We start from the raw sequence: 18,816 nt of genomic DNA, 5'->3' as shown, positions 1-18,816 counted from the left end.
ATCTTAGACAACTTTCATATGAAAGTTGGCATGATGTGAATTTTGCTGCATTACTATGAAATGCAGAAAGAGATTCCTATATGCATTTTTCATTGTACCATCACAGGAATAATTGTGAACATGCTGGTCCTAAACTAGTCTTCTGCAAATGCTAGTGGTATCATATCTTCCCATGAATTCTAGTACTGCGTTGTAAGATTTAGTAGAAGATGGATCAAGACCAACAATTACACAATTAGAAGAGGTTTAACTCTATCTGTTCTCCCACTGTGCCTTGTTGATGTTCGTATCTTTGAAGTTTTATAAAAACAGATGTTGGGCATTGTCTTATTTAGTTGATCTGAATAGAAGGAGTTTTACACAGAATTGGATTACACAGTAGGTAAAGAACCAGATCTTGCATGCCTCATGTACCTGGATTTTACCCATGAATGGAGGAATTCAGTCCAATGGCGTTTGTTTTGGAAAGCAGTATTTGCACTGGCTGCTGAAATTGATGCAGGAATAAAAGTCTGGCGATAATAGGGATATGTCAGGGAGGATGCTGGTGCAAGCTGCAGAAGTGCTGGAGGAAATGAACAATGAATACATTTATTTCCTATTTTAAGGGGTACCTTAAAGATATGGTACCACTGGTCTCCTCTTGCATCCCGCAGAAGTTCCCCTTCTTAAAAAAATTAGGTCCTGCATCCATGGAACAGGATGAGCAAGACCATTAATGTTGTAATGGGCATTTTGTACCCACAGGTAAGACCCCTTCTGATTACCTTATGATATTTATACTTCTCTAAGAATGATGAAGTCATGAGGGATAAAGCTTTTGTGTTACTCCTCCCACCCCCCCCACCCCCTCTTCCTGATTCTCCTTCCAGCTTTTAGGCTTCACCTCTTAATCTCTTCCCTTATCTTCTACTGCAGAGAGAAAGTCTAACCCCTTCCACCCTTTCTTGGATAAAGTGAGGTCAAATGCATACATGCAGCCATTTCATATAAGATCTGTTGTATTTTGGTCACTGTCTAAATCTTCCTTTTGCTCTGTTCATTCTCTGAAGGATAATCCCCTCTTAGCAGAGGACTCCAGTCTGGGTGGCAGCAAACGCCTGAGCAAAAGCAATATTGACATCTCGGGAATCATGGAGGATGAGAAGCCAGTGCAGCCGTTGCCTAGGAAACAGAGTGACTCATCCACCTATGACTGTGATACTATAACCCAACATCATGCTTTCCTGTCTAGGTAACTAGTGTTCAGTGACTGAGTAAAAGAAATGGGCTTGCCACTGAATGGAGCTTGTCAGCACCAGAGCAACAGAATAATTTTTACTGTTTGTGGTGGAGCTTTGCTTAAAGTCCCTGTATACCCCTCAAAGAAAACCACAGATACAGTGATTCTAGTATGAACTTACTCATGTGTGGAGAATTTTTTTATTTAATGTTTATAATCTTTATTCAGTTGTGAGAGTTTTGGATATGCAAAACTGAACATGAGTAGTTCCATTTTTACAGTGCAACCCACATAAATTAAGACGGATGAATGCTTTGTAATTCTGAATTTCTGTTACGTCTTTATCCTCCTGACTTCACTTACAGGCCTTCTGTTATTCTGTAAAGAGTGAGGTAATTGCTTTAGGTGCTTCCATTGGTCCATGAACTATTCAGATCAGATTGAAAACAAAAAAACCCAAACCTGCATAAACATTTGGCATAAACATTTAGTTAACCTAACTAGCTTTCCTGAATCCTAAGAAACCTTTAAAACACACATTTATTGAAACATAAGCATTCCCTTTGTCTCATTGTTTCTGCCTTTTCTAAGCTATTTCAATTTTTACTTATCTGAATGCTGTGTGCTTTTTTTTCTTCTATCTATCATCTTATTTCCTTTATTTCATTGAGAGTGATGTAGAGGGAGAAGTTTTATTGTGAGCTGAAGTTTCAGTTCTGGTACAGTTGAGCATAGTACGGACTTACTACTGTGCTTTACTTCAAGTCTGGCAGTTTTGTTAGTAGCAGTTTAATTTTATTTTCTTGCTTTGAATGTACTTTGCTTTTGTTGGCTGTTCCTCAGTTTTCAAACCATTGGGTTGATCAATGTGTTATAAAGTGTCTTCCCTCTGAGGCAGGATGGTTGTTTTTTGCTTATCTATGACTGAAAACATAAGACTTTTTTGGTCAGTCACTTTTAGGGTCTTGCACGGAAGAAATACATTGTTATGTTTAAAGCGCAGTCTTGGCTTGTATAAAGCACTTCAGACTTGGGGGATAATAGAATAATTAGAAGACAAAGGTAACAGCTTTCTTCCAAGCATTTTTCCATTTCCTGTGTAGCTGTGATTTTTAAACTGAAAGCTTTACATGCAGCTGGACTTAAACAAGCAGATAGAACAGTGTTCTTTCATTGACATTTTGAACTCCTCTAACTTTAGGCTGTTGCTTAGTTATTGAGGAATAGTTGGACAAACACAGGCTAAAGATGGCAGAAAAAATTCCTTGGTAAGGTAAAGAGGGGGGAAAAACCCCACAAATCAAACCAAACTGTGTCATCCTCTCACCCACCCAGTACATAGGAGAGAGATTCCAAGCCTTTGGTTTCCTCTCTGAGACACTTAGATAAGATTTTTAAGACTTTTTTGCCCATGAGCTCATTTGCTGTAGTTTAGAGGTGCTGTGTCAGTGTGAGTAATGAGGTTACAAAGATCTTCAATCTTCATAGTCCTTGTGTAACTTACCTGTAAGTATTCTGTAGAATAACTGTAGAAAACTTACATTTTGAAGATAGTAATTCTACTGAAGACATGCTGGAAATCGTAAGTGGCTGCTATACTGCAATATCTATCTACAGTTTAAGGCATGTTGCCTGGATCTAAATACAGATGCTAGAGCTTTCTAAGCATCCTGTTTTGGGAATGGATTTTTTTCTCTGGATGCCCTCTTCATTATTGTTGAATCAGTGCATTTTCTTTGCTCAGCATCCACTCAAGTGTGTTGAAAGATGGTGCAGACTTTCCTCCTGTGAGTTCCAGTCTCTCAGAAGTAAACTTGGGCCGATTTGAATTCGAGGTGTCTGATTTCTTCCTCTTTGGATCGCCACTTGGTTTGGTGCTGGCCATGAGGAGTACTGTTCTGCCTGGCCTGGATGGTAAGCTCTTTCTGGGGTTGGAATACAGGCTGCTTAATGGTCTTTGTAAACAGAGAGACTCATATAAAAAAATGTGAATAGAGGAGCCTAGTTGAAGACTGGGGAGTGAGACAAGTTTCTTCCTCTGAGAGATGGGAGTGTTGGCGTAGGGACGTACTGAGGTGATGAGGGTTGTTCTGGGGGTCTCACTGCTCTCCTGTTTACAGTACTGTGTCTTGTTCTGCTGTCAGTCGTATATTCCGTGTCATATAACATGAAGCTTACACCTCACCAAGGATCAGTCCTTGAAAAAGATAACAAAAATAACATCTGTGCTTGGTTCGGCATTGCATCTTCTTCATGTCTGGCTTCATGGGCAAACTGAGCCCCTGGGTGTGTTGGCTGTGGGCCATTTTTTCCTCTCTGGTAACAGAGCCAAGTGATCAAACACATACAGGATTTTTTTGTTTTATTTCTGAATACATCTGGATTTTTCAGTTTTTCAGTTAAAGTAAGAGCTTACATTATAGAATTTAGTGCATGTTTTGCCTCTTTGCATTGTATGAGGTTTGAATTGCATGGCATCTTCACAGAAAATGATACCTTCATTTATCAGGTGAGGGAGAAAAATCAGTTGCAATAGTGAGACGAGACAACAGTTTGGGACTCCCAATTTTTCATTTCTCAATTTGTAGACCTTTGAGTAATGTCATTTGAGCTTTCAAAGTCACATTTGATTGTGAGAATAAAGTGGAATGTAGTATAAACTGAAAGTCATTTTACCTGCCATAATTAAAAAAAATTACCAAACTAAACTCCCATTTTGCATTTCATTCCTCATATTTGCAGTACTCAGTTTTCTTCAAATAAAAAACCAAAACCAGAGCTCAGCTGAAGAGAATGGGAATTAATATATGTATTTTCCCACAAACTAAAGCTTTTTGCATATGTGAAAGAGCTGTCAGAGGAGCAAACAAGATTACATAGGTGGAGGCTGGCTTGGAAAACTGCACTACAATTTGGTTTCCTGTGCAGCACTTCCCTCTGAAGATGGTGAGAGTTTTGCTGTGAGGTTTGTGGCAGGGAGTTGGTGTTTTTTTTTTGTAGGACTTCACGTGGAAAAATCTATCAGTATGAATTTGCGTGCATGGATTCAAATTTTTTGAGCTAGAATTCATTTTTTCAGTAAATGTTGTGGTTTCCATTTAAAGAATCAGAATGGACACGTTTACTCTGGAATCACATATGAAATAGAGCATGCCTCTGTTTCATTAGATACTTTTTTAGAGTCTTTGGGGACAAATGCTGATGAGCAGATGCCAGATACTGTGCAGTAGTTAGAAAATCCTGGCAGTGTTTGGTAGGAGGGTACCTCAGCATCGGAGAGGACACACCTTCCTTACAGCCAGCGGTGGCTGTCGGCCGCTGAGTGTGTGCAGTGAGCTCTCCCACCAGTCAGTCCCGATGAGCACGGACGGGATTCACATTTCACTTCAAGGGAGTGTACACATGTATTGAAAACGTATGAAAATTTAATGGAATTGTGGCTTTTTGCAAGAGAGATTGCTCTGGAGTCATACAGTTTTTGTGCATAATTCTCTGTGCAATCTGAAGGTCTTTCCTTGAATGCTGTGCTTCATGTGAAAGCATTTGTGTGTTCAAAAGTGCAACAATTACATTTAAAAGACATTGTTGGCCATGAAAAATTGCCTTTTAGAAGTAACATTGGATTCACAGAGGTGAGAGCTGCCTTCCTGACACCTAATATTGTGCCCTGGGACAGGGGATGCTCTTCAAGTTGATCTTAACTTTTCACTGTCTGAAATCCAGGCAAAGCATGAACAAGGTAAAAATGAGTCTACTGGGATTTGTCTGAGGTGGTAATTTTAGAAACAAAGTGACTTCCCATATTTTGACTACGTTTTATATAAGTCCATAATGCTGTTTTGAACTTGAAACTCGTCTGTGTTACTGGGGAAGGTTGCAAGGCAAGAGAAGAAAAAGAGACAGCTCTTTGACTGGTAAGAAGGAAATTTCTGAAGGTTACCACAACTCTGATTACTGTATGTGCTTGCCATTTATCGATGGGAATGTATCAGTAAAGAGAAAACACAATGTCTTTAAGTTCTGATAGCTTTCTTTGTTAAGATGTCTGGGATGTGGCTTATGGACAGTGAAACTGATAAGATTGAGGCAAGATATCATGTGGAATAGCCGCAGTTTTCCACCTGCTACAGGAGTCTAAAGCAAGCTCTTCTGCAAAGCAAGTGTTCTGTTACCAGTTGAAAGAAATTAATGTACCATACAATTACATTTTTACCTTTAGATACTAAAAGCAAAGAGCAAACACAACTGCTGAGTCCCTCTATAATATTTTGGTGGCAGCTGTGTGCACAGGTCAATGTTCCCTTCTGATATTTAAATTTATAGTGGGTGAATGAGATAACTGTAAAGAATTGGGATTAGGTAGAGATGGATAGCAAATTTACAACGCTTAAATACTTGACTGGACTGGACTGTATGTTTCTAAACTCTCTAGTGAATTGTCCTTCTTTCCCCAGCCTCAGCTCTGGTACCCTCCAGACACTTTGACAGGAGATGTCACATTGATTACTAGTATTTTAAACTATTATCTTCAAATTAGCTCTCACTTCCATCCTCCCTCTGATATCCTGCAGGGAGCATGCTTTGAGAGCAGTTCAACTGACCGGCATTTCAAACACATTCCAAGGTGAGCAGAGTCTACATGGAGCATAGTCTTTAGAAGTACATATGATAAGAGAATCCCATTTAAAAATTATAATTATGGCATAGTTGACAGGAAAACAGAAAAATTGAGACCTATATCATGAAGACATTTGGAAGTTAGTTGAGAAGAGTCAGGTACCCTTTTTACTAAAATGGCAGGTAGAAAGCTACCTGGAAATGTGAGAAATTAAATTCAGGATGCTTTTATTTAGTTGTTTCGTTAGAGTCAGTTTTTAAAATCACAGGAAAGAAAATGATATCCAGAGGTTTGCCTGTTCTCTCTGCAGAACAGATGCATTTTGTTGTGTTTTACTTCCTGAATATTTATTTATCTTTACACCAATAAGAGTGTGGCTAAAACCAAATCTTCATTCCAATTTCTTTATTTTCTTGCCAAATGCCTTTTAATTATCTTCTGTCATATATTCTGTTGGTCCCTTAGTGCTTCCTTGAGAGTTCTTCTGGTTACCCTCTAAGCACTCTGTTTCGTGGTCCTCCCACTGTCTAGTGTTAGTTCTTATTTTCTAAAGTACTGATCATTTGTGTGTCTCTGCCAGACTCTTTCAGTCTCTTGTGCTGGTTATCCTTGGAAGAGGCTTGCTACCCTACAAAAATGTCTGGTTTTTAGAATTCTGAATATATCTTGATCATTCCATTACATCCACAGAGTGGCACTGTTCGACCGTAGGATGGTGTGGTCGTAGGGCGTTTTCCACTGGCTCTCAGTGGGAATTAATACTGCTAAATGCCACAGTAGTAGGAAGTAATCTCATTTGGAACATGATGTGCTCTATTTCTTTGCCAAGTTGGAAGAGGGGTATGAAAACTGCTGGTAACTCGGAGGACGTGCTTTCTTGTTGCCACTAAGTATCATCTTTGCCCTATGCTGACAACTTTCATAACCCTGCTGTTCCTGTTCCTAGCTTTCTTGGCCTCTGTCTGCCTTCTGTGCGTACACACACGTAGAAGGTAGACAGATACAGAAAAAGTCCCGGTACAAGAAGTAGTAGCATGTGCAATTAGGCAACTGATTTAATGAAATTAAACACTTCCTTTATGTTTGTGTATGATGGTTGATATTAAGCATGATGAGAAAGACAAAATAAACCAATATACCACCCACTAGGGAAGGAAGCTCTAGTTTAGTAAGATAATACCCAGTTTACTGCTCTATTTTATAAGCACTAGATCCCTAAATAAATATGTCAAAGTTAGAGGCTTGCCAAAATATCATTTTAATTATAATGCAGTACAGTGCTTTACCTCACAGAATGTATTTCACACTACTTGAGCTCTGCAAGAGCATTATACTTTCCTTGCAAAGAATTAATTCCTGCTATGCTTAAATGCTCTCACACTTGTAACCTGTTTCCATTTTTTTCTGGCAAATTCTAAGAACAAAATACATCTTGAAGAAAGCCATCAAAAGTAGTCTTGGATCTTTGCAGTCTTGCCGGTGTTTCCATTCTGCCTCTCTTGTGACATAGTTAACTGGAATACATGGGAGAATTTACTCAGTTTTCATAGCACAATAAACTGATGGGTGCATTTTGTACCCTACTTGGAGAATATACTGAGATAGTGGTTTCCTGAGAACTGTGGAAAGGTACTTCACAGAAGAATCTCACAGGCCATAGTTTTTGAATACAGCTGGCTTAATGTTGGGAAAGGGACAAAGGTGGTATGAAACTCCTATTTATTTGATAGTAGGAAAGAGAAAAGATTCTACGGTGTCAACAAGCAGTCTTACTATCTCCCACTTTCTTTTCATCTACTACCAGGTGTGCTGAGTGATGCACAGAGCCATCCTTTCTAGAAAAATCAACATACAACAGACATCAAAAATAGGTGCTGGTTATCCTGCAGCTGGGAACCTGGTAATTGCCACTGATAACAGTCTTAAAATGTTTTACAAAGAGATCTTGGGGGAAATATAAATCCACAAAGCTTCACTTAATGCCCCCAAAGACATCCACATTGTTCACTTTGTGCGACAAAAATCCTGCAGAATTAAAGAGATGTTGCACCATCATTTTACTGGTAAATATTTGAAGTGCTGAGCATCACAGCTGTAATGCTCAGTAGTATATTTACAATATTTTTAAACTTCTCTTTCCTTCCTTCCTTCCTTCCTTCCTTCCTTCCTTTCTTCCTTCCTTCCTTCCTTCCTTCTATTTCTCTGGCTGGTCTTCATGTCTGCTACATGCCTGCATCTCAGATTGTGAAGTCTCTGTAAACTCCTTTGCAGTGAAGTGTTCTTTAGGTATGAAATAGCAAGCAATTTAGTTATTCTTGTAGCCAGAGGTGTGTGAGTCTGGAGTTTGCAGAAGACCATATTAACCATCTTTCTATATAGACTCCTTGAAAATTGTAAAGGGGCAATACTGAACTCTGTCTCATTCTCATCCAAGTATGCCAGGTCCGCCCAGCCTGCAGCCAAGTGTACAGTTTCTTTCACTCTGCTGACCCCTCTGCCTGCAGACTTGAACCGCTGCTGGAGAAAAGGTTCCATCTCCTGCCTCCCTTCAGTGTCCCACGGTACCAGAGATACCCAGTCGGGGATGGAAGATCTCACCAGTTAGGTACAGTGCCTGTTTTCACAGCTCTCCTTACCTGTTATTCTCTTAACTGTTCTCTCCTTACACAGCTCAAGAAGATTTGAAATACCAATGTGCTAATGTGCGAAAGTATCTGGAACAGAACGCCACAGATGTATTTAGCAAGTGTGGAACTGAAGAAGATGCAGAGAAGAAACGATTCTTGCATGAGAGCTTTGTGATACTAGTTGTGTTTGAGGGGTTGGAAGGTGACACCACTGCTTTGGTTGAAGTGTTGCTTGAAAACTTCCATGTCTTTGACTGTCATTTTAAACAATTTTTATTTACAATTAGTTGATCTTTGCCTAGCTCTTCAGATATTGTTTCTCTTTGTCACTTGTGGTTGATTGAGGATATCTCCTAGGACAAGTCAGAGCACTGAACTAATTGTCTTTTGATTGCTCTCTTCCTAGGTAGGCTACTAAACAGTAGTTATGTTCGGTAATAAATGTTTGAATCCAGGAAAAAACAGAAATAGATGGATTTGTGGGGAGGGAGGAGGAAGACGTGGATGAGTAAGGTGCTAGTAGAAGGAATTGTCCAGTTTTGACTTTACAGAAAATGAAATAAAATCATACAAGTACAAAGTATCTTGACTTGTCATATTATGCAAAAAAGGCATTGATCACTGTGTGTCTGTACATGCGTGCACATCAGAATTACTATTTTTGCTACAGATTAAGACATGAATTAAAGCCTCAACAGGGTATTTCAAAAGGCTTTTAGGATTCAGAGTTTAAGGTTGGAGGCTAATATAGTAAACCAGCAATGTTTTCTGTTTGTTGGCACTAGGAGAATTGTATCATTGTGAACCTGTTCTGTGCAGTAGGATGCACACAACACCTTTGTTTTATCTGCTCAAATATGGTGCACACTGGATACAAATCAGTTTGATTAAATCAATGTTTGAAAAACAACAGTTGATCTTGAGTTGCAGAAGGTTGGTTTCTAGGTGTTGGCTTTGTGGAAATGTGAAGATCTGTCTGTTCCTCAGGAATTCACTTAAGGAATAGCTAAGATGAGGGGAATATGTATTCTCTCCTCAGCCCTGTGCCTGAGTTTTCAATGGAAATGTATACCCTCCTTTGCATTCTGACTTGCAAGAGTTATAAAGCCTGACTGTGCACTTGGAAATCCTGCTGGTTAGTTAGGCACAAATTCTGTCACTGAGATAGAGCTAAGGCTATCTGGGAAAGTTGAACCCTCCTTTAAATAACTGTCATAAGAAGAATGGTTCCCTTAGGCTGCTCTTCACATTGGAAACCTTGTGCTGGTACATTTTACCATCTTTGTTGTGTTAAAGTAAACCCTTCACATACAGGTATTCTTGAAGCAGAGGCTTTATAAGTGATTTGGGAATGACTGGAGTTCTTTTTGGGTTCATCTAAGGCACTGGGGTCAGAAGATTCCTCTACAGAGCATGTAAATCTGGAAACCCTGTCTGTTGGATGTATTATAAAAATTCCCGTGTACAGATGATCAGCAAATGTTCCATTGTACAGTTTTATATTGAAACCTCCATGCAGAACTAAATCATTGCTGTGCTCTACTCTTAGGCTGTATTATGTTTCACTGAGTATAAAATCTTCCCATTTAAATGCAAGTGCTTTTGAGATCCTGTCGGAATTTAAGGTTCTTCATTCACAAAGGATTAATTCTAGTGACTGTATAATTTTTTTTTGTCTTTCTTAGGTACCTAGGCTTGTGAAAGTATTTCTCAAAATGAGAGCCTTTGTGGTGTCAACTGGAATGGTAGTTTACTAATCAGTTATGATAAGACCTAGATACACCAAACTCTAATTATTATGCACTGCCCAAACTAGCCTTTTCTGATAATCTTTCAAGTCATTAAACAATCTCATTCCCTATTCCTTTTCTTACAAGAACTGATGATTAAAATGATTCTTTGTCTGCCTGACATTCCTGATAGGTGCCTCTGTGGAAAAAAAGTTCTGATCTGGAAGCCAGATGAAAAAAGTTTACTACTAGAAGTACACAGGCTGGAGAACATGATGAAAAATGGGGGGCAGATTTCTTTAGCTGTCTTTCAGTTCTTGCCAATCAAATGAAGCTCTTGGAGCCAGCTGCTCTGTGCATAGGGTTTATCTTGAAGCTTTTAGGTTTATCAAATTTACTTTTTCCATTGAGATTCAGGAGACATCTAAGACTTAAATGGCATGATGTAAAGAGCAGGGCACATGTTTATCTAGACGATTGCCTTTTGCATCCAGCAGGCATCAGTAGTTACCACTGTCTGCCCCCAGGGTCATTCAGTTTGTAGTAAGGTGCTATTGTTTGTGTGTGTGATGGATTGATCTATTAAGAGCTTGATGATGATGATGAAAGCTGACTCTAGACTTGATTTTGGCAATCACAGAGACCTGCTTCCCCCACAGAATTATTCCTCTTTCCTTCAATTACTTGGTCAGCTGCAACCAAAGCTTCTGTTGATACAATTCCTGATGTAGATGTGATGACATTATTAGGCTATTGATAAAATAGCTTAATAAAATAAAATTATTTGCGGTATGATTTAAATTCAGTTTTCTGAATGTATAGGAGAGTCAACACAAAGAGAGAGAAGATTTAGTAAAAGTTTAATTTCTGCGATATCTCTGACCTATGCACTGGATAGATAGAATGGAAATTGTAGCATAAGGCATTCCACCTTTTCAGAAGTCACCTCTTAAGGGGATATTTATCTCTTGTTGCTGTGATATCCAGACAGGTGAAAGTAAAAGAAACTGCATTGAAAGCACTGCCAGACATACAGAGCAGGTGGAGAAAACATTTATCTTTATAATTCTTTTATCTATGATTGCTGACAGAAGACATAGCAGAAGATAATGGTTCAGACAAAAATACAACTTATTAATCGGTGGGGGTGGGTTTATTTTTACTATAAGGTCAAGGTACAAAGTTCAGGTTATATTACAACCCAGAGAAAGCCATGCTGTCATGACATTTCGTTAAACAGCAGCTTTCTCAGCTGCTGCCTAGTTGACATTTCATACTCAAAGTGTTTTTGTGGCTACCAGAAGCGAGTCTTAGTTTTGTGACAGGGCTCTGATCTACCACCAGTCGTGTCTTTTGACACTTAACTAACATGTGGTATATAATTTCTTTTTTTGCTTTGCTGCTGCTGACATCATGCATTATATCTACTTGAAGATTAAAAATATGGATGTTAAGTATTAATTCAAAACACCTGGTTTCAACCCATCCTACTTTTTTGACATTTGATATAGCAGAACATAGATAATCATAATCCTCTTTACTGTTTGAGCATCTACCTTGCATTTTACTTTGCAGCACAATTGAAATAATTCAAGAATTTTTCTCTTACAAGGTTTAATTTTTAAGGAATGTGCAGGAATGGCAGTCCAGACTATGACTGATTCAACTGGTCAGCTTCATCATGGATAGTTAGGTCTAAAAGCACACTACTTCTCCAATTGTTTATGCATAAAGTATTGTTTATTTTTCCTGGAGATAGTTTCTGTGTGGCATCGAGGAAGCACTTTGCCTCTTGGTATTTTCTGTAACTATAAAAATTATCCAAGATTAAGTTTTTTAAAATGATCTGCCTTTATTTTATTTCTTATCAAGCATGACGTTAAATTTAGATTGGTTGGATAAGTGGTAAGAATCTTTAGTGACCCTCAAAGCCATGAGAAAGGTTGTTTTGGGTTATTTAAATGGAAGAATTATACAAGTAGACTGTCCTAGTCGAAAGTTGAGCACGGGACTTTTAGAAAAAAGTAGTATTACATGTATTTTATTATTCTAATCGGTACTCTCTGTCCTCCTTTACAATTCAACAAAGACTTGACCTACAAAGATGAAAGCAGACTGCCCTCACTATATAAAATAAAGATAATTCAGTAAACAGGAGAGAAAAAACTGCCAAAGATGCCTTCCATTTCATTGATTTGAACTCTTCATAGGGAGAAGAGTTACTGATCTTAGAATAAGAGCAGTACAAAATAAACAACACATTTCAAGGCCCCTTACCAAGCTAGTCTTAAGCTAGTCAGTAATATGGAAGAGGCTAACAGATACGTTGGCTGACAACATGTTTTCCATTTTGTGCCAAATTACTATTTTTACTTCTCCATCTCCATTTTAGGGGGAATAAAAAAACAAAGCTCTTACAAAATGATGATAGGGGAGGAGGGATTAGATGAAGATCAATTTACAACTCTTTCAGCATAGCAACAACCATTCAGAAGCAGAAAATTTATTTTAAAAGCGCAACCTTTCTTATTTCTGTTAATCTTTTGGAAGGGGAAGCAGAAAGTATGCATCAGAACACTGCCAGTCATGAGGACTTCATGGTGATCCAGCTCTCATTTATGGGATTCATTGCACCTTCTTCTGTGGAATTTCCTGTTGGTTGATGTTTGGATCAGGGTTCTGGTTCAGATGGACCCCTAATGGGGTGCAGTTTGGCAGCTTCCTCGTTCCTCATTGCTTATGTCTGTAGATTCTGCTACTCTCTTCAGTGAGACATTTGCTGTGGTATATTAGGCCACATGATTTAGGGTTTGTTGTCAGAAGGACCAGGTACCTTGCTGTTCAGTATTTAGTATGACATAGAATCAGACCTTTTGCTTCTTTGTGCTGCTTCTGTCACTACAAAGAGCTTATAATACTTCCTCATCTTTTGAAGTATGTAATGGGAAAGCAGCATGGTGTTTCTTTTTAGTTGTCTGTGTTGGAGTTTGTATAGTTTGCCTGAGACAAGGGAAGTAATAAAATTATCTTTCCATTCTTTTCACCTCCATCAAGCTTTCCCATTGCACCAACAAGATTCCTCTGACGGAAGCAGCACATTGCCATTTCTTTAATGAAAACTCAAAGCACATGTTCCCATGGAAACTACAACTGAACATATTCTGTCCAAACTACATGCCCATCACAAAGTATTAGAATTTATTTGTTTCTCTGATTCAGTTGCAGGGCAGCTCCTTTTGTTGTGTCATGCAGTTTTGATACTCAGGCATATGACAGAATAAGCCATAATCTTTCTAGCTGCGTCTTCTTTCTGGAAGGGAGGAGATCATAGGGAGCTATGGTGCTATTCCTTTTCATTCAGTGGTGATGTGTTTTACCAGTTCTGATAATCTGTAGACACTTACACTTCTTGTGTAATTTTAAAGGAATGGTGTCCTTGAGAGCAGCAACTTGTGTTCTCCTATGTGCACTATTGAGGTATTCATTGCACTGAGAGCTGGTAAGACTTGAGAAGTTGAAGAAAAACTTACTCCAGGCTTCCACTACATAAAAGAATCGTATGACATAGTTCCCAACCCAAGACCATGTGAAAGATGAATCACAGCATGATTACAGTTATTTATCTGAATGGGACTGAAATAGAGCAATACATCATTAAGGGCTGTCTGCTGTCTTTTGTATTATGTGCATTGAACTGGGTCTCCTTTTTCTTCTGTTCACTGTTTAAATCTCAGCAAGAGGTTTGTTCTCCGAAAAACAGCACTGAGGAGTCAGCTGCTTTTGATATGCACTTTGCTGTATATCCTATCTCCCAGTTGAAGTTCTGCCTTTTCTGGGTACAGGAGGGATGTGCAGGCTGCTTCAAGCAAAATTATCAGCAAAGCCTTTATTTAAATGTATGTCTGTTCTTACATGTTTCTGAACACCTCAGGAGGAAGGCTTTGTTTTGTTTCATTAAGTAGAGGTGTAAGCCATGGCCCATAATTTCGTTGAAGTGGCTTGAATAAATGAGAATTCTGTTCCATTTGGGAACATGCAAATGAGTAGTCAACCTTTCTTGAAGATCATTTCTAAAGTCATTTTGCTTGTGTCAGAGACTCCCAGGGCTTGTCTAGCTCTTCTCAGAGAATGACTTTAAAATGGTTAGGGTTGAGTGTGAAGTAAAAGAGCTTTCCAAAATCAGTACCTAGTTTGGAAGATCTTGGCCAAAAGCACCCAGTTGCCATTGAATTTTGATGGCAGTAGGGGGTGCTTTGTCCATTTAGTCATGCTGTCTCATGCAGTCCTCCTCATTCTGAAGGAGTTTCATTCATGGTCATTAAATCTGATACTATTCAGGAAAACTCTCACTAGCTCTGTATTAAAAAAAAAAAAAAATTACGCACACTAGTTTCAAAGCCATGTTGTTCATCCCATTGTTTTTTGTTTTGTTTTGTTTTTTTTCATTTCTGTAACCTGCAGGTGATGCTCTCCACAACCACAGTGCTCTGTTCCTTGAGAACAGCTCTTGGAACATACCTTTGTCTCAGGAGAGTCCTGGATCTCCAAATGCATCTGATCAACCACAAGGGAAAACAAGGAAGTTGAGCCTGGCCAGCACAAACAGTGAAAACTCAGGGTCAACAGAAAGCTTGCCATCAGCATACCTCACCAACAGTGAGTGAAGCCTGGTGCCATGAGTGGTCTGATACGGCAACAACCCTTCCTTCCACATCCTTTCTGTGGAAAAGTTTATTATGAAAAGGAAAATGACCTGCTTGGATATTTGCGGAGAATGAGAACAGCCAAAGTTGCTGCAATTTTAAATAACACTATTTAGCTTCCTCTTATGTTTATGATTAAGTAGATAAAGCAACAAAAGTGGCCACAGTTTTATATTAAGGTGCCTCTCATAAAGTCATTAAGGGTTTCATTATAACAGGGGTTTAGCAACATGTTCCAGGCATGAAGAAATATAGATAGATAAGATTTGTTACCCTTAATTAAAAGTGCTATAAGTCATTATATTGTCCTGTTGAGGACTGTAGTCATACATCAGTGTTCGTTTGCTATTTGGGAAGCATTTGCAATTCTTACTCTATAGCATGATCATAAAAGTACTAGACTTCCACTGTACGTTGTCCACGAACCAGGGAGCAGTGGAAATCATGCTGAGATGATTTCTGCTTCCCAAAACTTGGACCACGTAGAACTGTTTAGATTTCAGACATTTAAGTGATAATGCAGTCAGTGAAAACAGTACTTCCATGTTTGATAGATACCTTTAACAGACTCTAAATAACAAGATTAAAAAAGCAGACTTCATTCAATTATCTAGCTTAAAAATAAAGACATCAAGGGATTTTTAAAAGAAGATATAGAAATGTGATGCTATTTTGTTTGGTTTTTTTGTAGTTACTGCAAAGTGGTGGGGAACAAAACGAATAGATTATTCCTTGTATTGTCCAGATGTGCTGACAGCCTTTCCAACTGTGGCCCTGCCGCATCTCTTCCATGCCAGCTACTGGGAATCAACAGATGTTGTGGCCTTCATTTTAAGACAGGTCATTGATCTCTTTATTTTTTCTCTCTGCAACAAATAATGTTTTGATTGTTAATTGCATCTTCCGAGGGTGATCAAGACTTTAAATCTTTAGTTCAGTTAGATGGCTAGCTGTGTTGCATCACCTACAACTGGATGTAGGAATGACAGATGTGGATTTACTGGAGAGGTGAAGGGGACAGTGAGCCCACCACTGGCACTGTTGGCTGGTGTTCTTACTGCTGACTTGTGTGACTGTACTCATCCCTCCCATGCCCCAGATCAGTATAACCCTGTATTGTGTATCAATTTCCTCCTGTTTTTGAAGGAATAGGCTGTCTCCAGCCTTACTTAGTTATGTATTTCCCTACTAAATATTGAATTATTAGAATATATTTGATAATAAGCCAGCAGTTTGAAAGTACTGCTCCCATAAGCAAATCAAGTTTTTCCTGTAACTATACTAGAGTGTTTCAAGGCATTTTGTGCCCTATCTCCTCAGAATTTATTTCTGAGTCATATGATGGGTCTTTTGTTCCTACTGTATCAGTAATTAGACAGCAACTCGCAGTGAGTTAGGGATAATTCAGTGCTCTGATCTCTAGAGAAAGTGGTGAGGCTGAGAAATCTCACCTGAAATAAAAAAAGTAAATTAAGTGGTGTTCAAGTGAAACTTGTTGGATGTGTCCCTCCAAGAACCCAAAGTGACCCTTGCCCAAAAGCCAGTCACAGGCAGTTTAATTTGGACTAACCCAAGAATCAGTGTGTTTTTTCCATCCATCGGATCATGAAAAAGCTGCTGCCAGACAAACAGTGGAGAGAATAATACAGAAAACTTCACAGTGACTTTTTTTTTCATGAAGTCAGTTTGGCCGGTCAGCATGCCTGCCTCTCTCGCAGCGCCTTTTGGCTGTTCTCTGGGCGTTAACTCCCTGCACCCGCTGCTACCATGCTGGTGTCAGTGATGGGTCTCTGGAGCCTCACCTGGGAGCGGAGCTCTATCCCCTCCAGCCCAGGACCTGCCCTGTTGCTCTGCGCCAGCCCTGCTGCTGCTGGGCAGCCTGCAAGCGGAGCATGCAGCAGCACCGGACCCTTGCCGAGGTTTTGATTACTGTTACTAACTGATGAAATTCTAAGGGTCCTTCTTGCTGTCCTTTCAGAGCATCCCTTAGTATATCTGATTTCTGTTTGCTTAATGTATCATTAAGCAATGCAGAATTTTAAAAGCTAATTTAAAAAACTTTGTTTATAACTAGCGTCACCACAATCAATGCAAAGCAAAAGTTGCTGAGAGTTTTTTCTATGAATGAGAACAGTCTCCAGAACAGGAATGTTATTTGATGCTCATCCCAAAGGAGGAGAGGTTTCTACTGGAAGTGACAGGATGCAAATCCCTGTTTTTTCTGTGGAAGGGCCCTAGATAATTGTACATAGATGTTTCTCTTCTCCTTTGCAGCTCTCTTACAGCTCTTGTCATCTTGTCTTCTCTCTCAGGATGTTTTTTGCCATGAATCCATCAGAACATTCTCCCATTTTTCCTTTCAGATGCCTCCCTGGTCCTACTTGTCTGTTAGCAGTCATTCCTGCTTTATTCTACTTGTTATTTTGGATCATTCATATCAAGTTGCATTGTTGTGTCTTACCTAGCCTTGTACATGCATTACAGCTTTTAGAATTTAATAGGAGCTCCAAACATTTGAAACATGCCTATAAAGCAATATGTGAGCTTACAGCACTACGTACAGGACTGGTTAGTTCCAGCACAGTCTGAACATTCTGCCCTTGCTGAGGGTTAATGTTAAGGCTAATGGCTCTTCAGTGCTCTGTGGACACATTAATTCCTGCACGTGACCTCCAGTAAATAGAATTTATGCCACTTTGTTAAAAACCACACTGACCTCTCAGCAGTAATATGATTTGTTGCAAGCCATCTGCTTTGCTAAGGCTGAATGCAGCAGGATCTTTCAGATTTATTCTAGGCCCCTCTTCCAGGGAGGGTACCCAGAGTGGAAAACTTCAGCACAGAAAATCAACTGTTCAACTTGAGTAATTTTCTGCTGGCTTGTGAAAGACAGACTAAGCTATTTCTTACTCAAAATGAAGTAGCCTTGCACCAGCAGTGATCCCAGGGTGCAACACACAGATTTCAGTAAGATTCTGAAATCTGTGGGTTGTGTCCTGAAATCTGAGTTGGACATGCAAGTTTCTTGGTAAGTGTGTAGTATTTAGGTTGTAAGAACGTGTAGCTTGTATGACAGATCGGGGTTCTGCATGTTCACAAGTTATAGTCCTCTTACCTTCAGACGTTGTTAGTCACAAGCCAAATCCTGAGCCTGTCACCTACTACAGTGGTGAGTAATATTCAAAAGGTGATAAAAAACCTTCTGTCTGGGTGTATGCATAGAAAATCAATGCAGATGGAGTCAGGAATCTGACCTCTGCCACATAAAGAACATTAAAAAATAATTCAGTGGTTATAAGCTGCTTTACTGACTTTGCAGACCATGTGACTGTCACTTGCTACCATCCTAATGTTTTCACCATTTTCTCTGGAAGAATCTGCAAGCTCTGTTGTGAATGTAAAAGCTGTTCAATAAGTACTTGAAATTAAGTGTTGGCTGACGGAGTGAAAGCAGTTTATTGTCTGTACAGTTAATGTGAACATACAGCCTGTACCTCTTTCTACTTTCATTGTGCTTTTGGCTCTACAGTGCCATTCAGCTGGGGCAGCAGTGTACTTTCCCTCTCTTTGCCAAGTGCCAGCACTCCCCAGGCCACACACTACTAAAATATTAACATAATTTCAGGTGATGAGGTATGAAAATGTAAATTTCAAGGAAAATGACAACTTGGATCCAGCAACACTAAGTCCTTCCAATCCACGAGAAAAATGGCTACGCAAAAGGACACATGTAAAATTGAGAGTAAGTATAAATCTGAATGTATGTGGCAGCTATAGAACTTAGGTTTGGCAGCAATTAAATGGGAGTTTGATCTCCCAAAGCATGAGTTTATGTAACTGAATATTACTAAAGAGATTAAAACTACTAACATAATCCAGAGGCAAACAAATTAACAGCTATGGAATAGGAACAATT

The 18,816-nt window shown here is 39.2% G+C and overlaps 1 protein-coding gene across 10 annotated transcripts in view; it reads left to right on the top strand.

Annotated features, from left to right (window-relative positions):
* Positions 1-18,816, top strand: part of PITPNM3 (PITPNM family member 3) — a 99,752-nt gene that overhangs the window by 65,704 nt on the left and 15,232 nt on the right. For 4 of the 10 annotated variants that reach the window (XM_026861739.1, XM_026861736.1, XM_026861734.1 and 1 more), the window contains 8 exons: positions 682-747; positions 1,053-1,234; positions 2,967-3,136; positions 5,760-5,846; positions 8,275-8,445; positions 14,659-14,853; positions 15,592-15,740; positions 18,526-18,642. In XM_026861739.1, the coding sequence (XP_026717540.1) occupies positions 682-747; positions 1,053-1,234; positions 2,967-3,136; positions 5,760-5,846; positions 8,275-8,445; positions 14,659-14,853; positions 15,592-15,740; positions 18,526-18,642 (1,137 nt within the window). The remainder of the gene's footprint in view (positions 1-681; positions 748-1,052; positions 1,235-2,966; positions 3,137-5,759; positions 5,847-8,274; positions 8,446-14,658; positions 14,854-15,591; positions 15,741-18,525; positions 18,643-18,816) is intronic. The other 6 variants (XM_026861740.1, XM_026861743.1, XM_026861742.1 and 3 more) reach the window with 3 other exon arrangements.

Source organism: Athene cunicularia (genome assembly GCF_003259725.1).
Source record: "Athene cunicularia isolate RWA chromosome 19 unlocalized genomic scaffold, athCun1 chr19_part1, whole genome shotgun sequence".
NCBI lineage: Eukaryota > Metazoa > Chordata > Aves > Strigiformes > Strigidae > Athene > Athene cunicularia.
The sequence above is the reverse complement of the archived record's forward strand: the minus strand, read 5'-3'. Positions and strand labels throughout refer to the sequence as shown.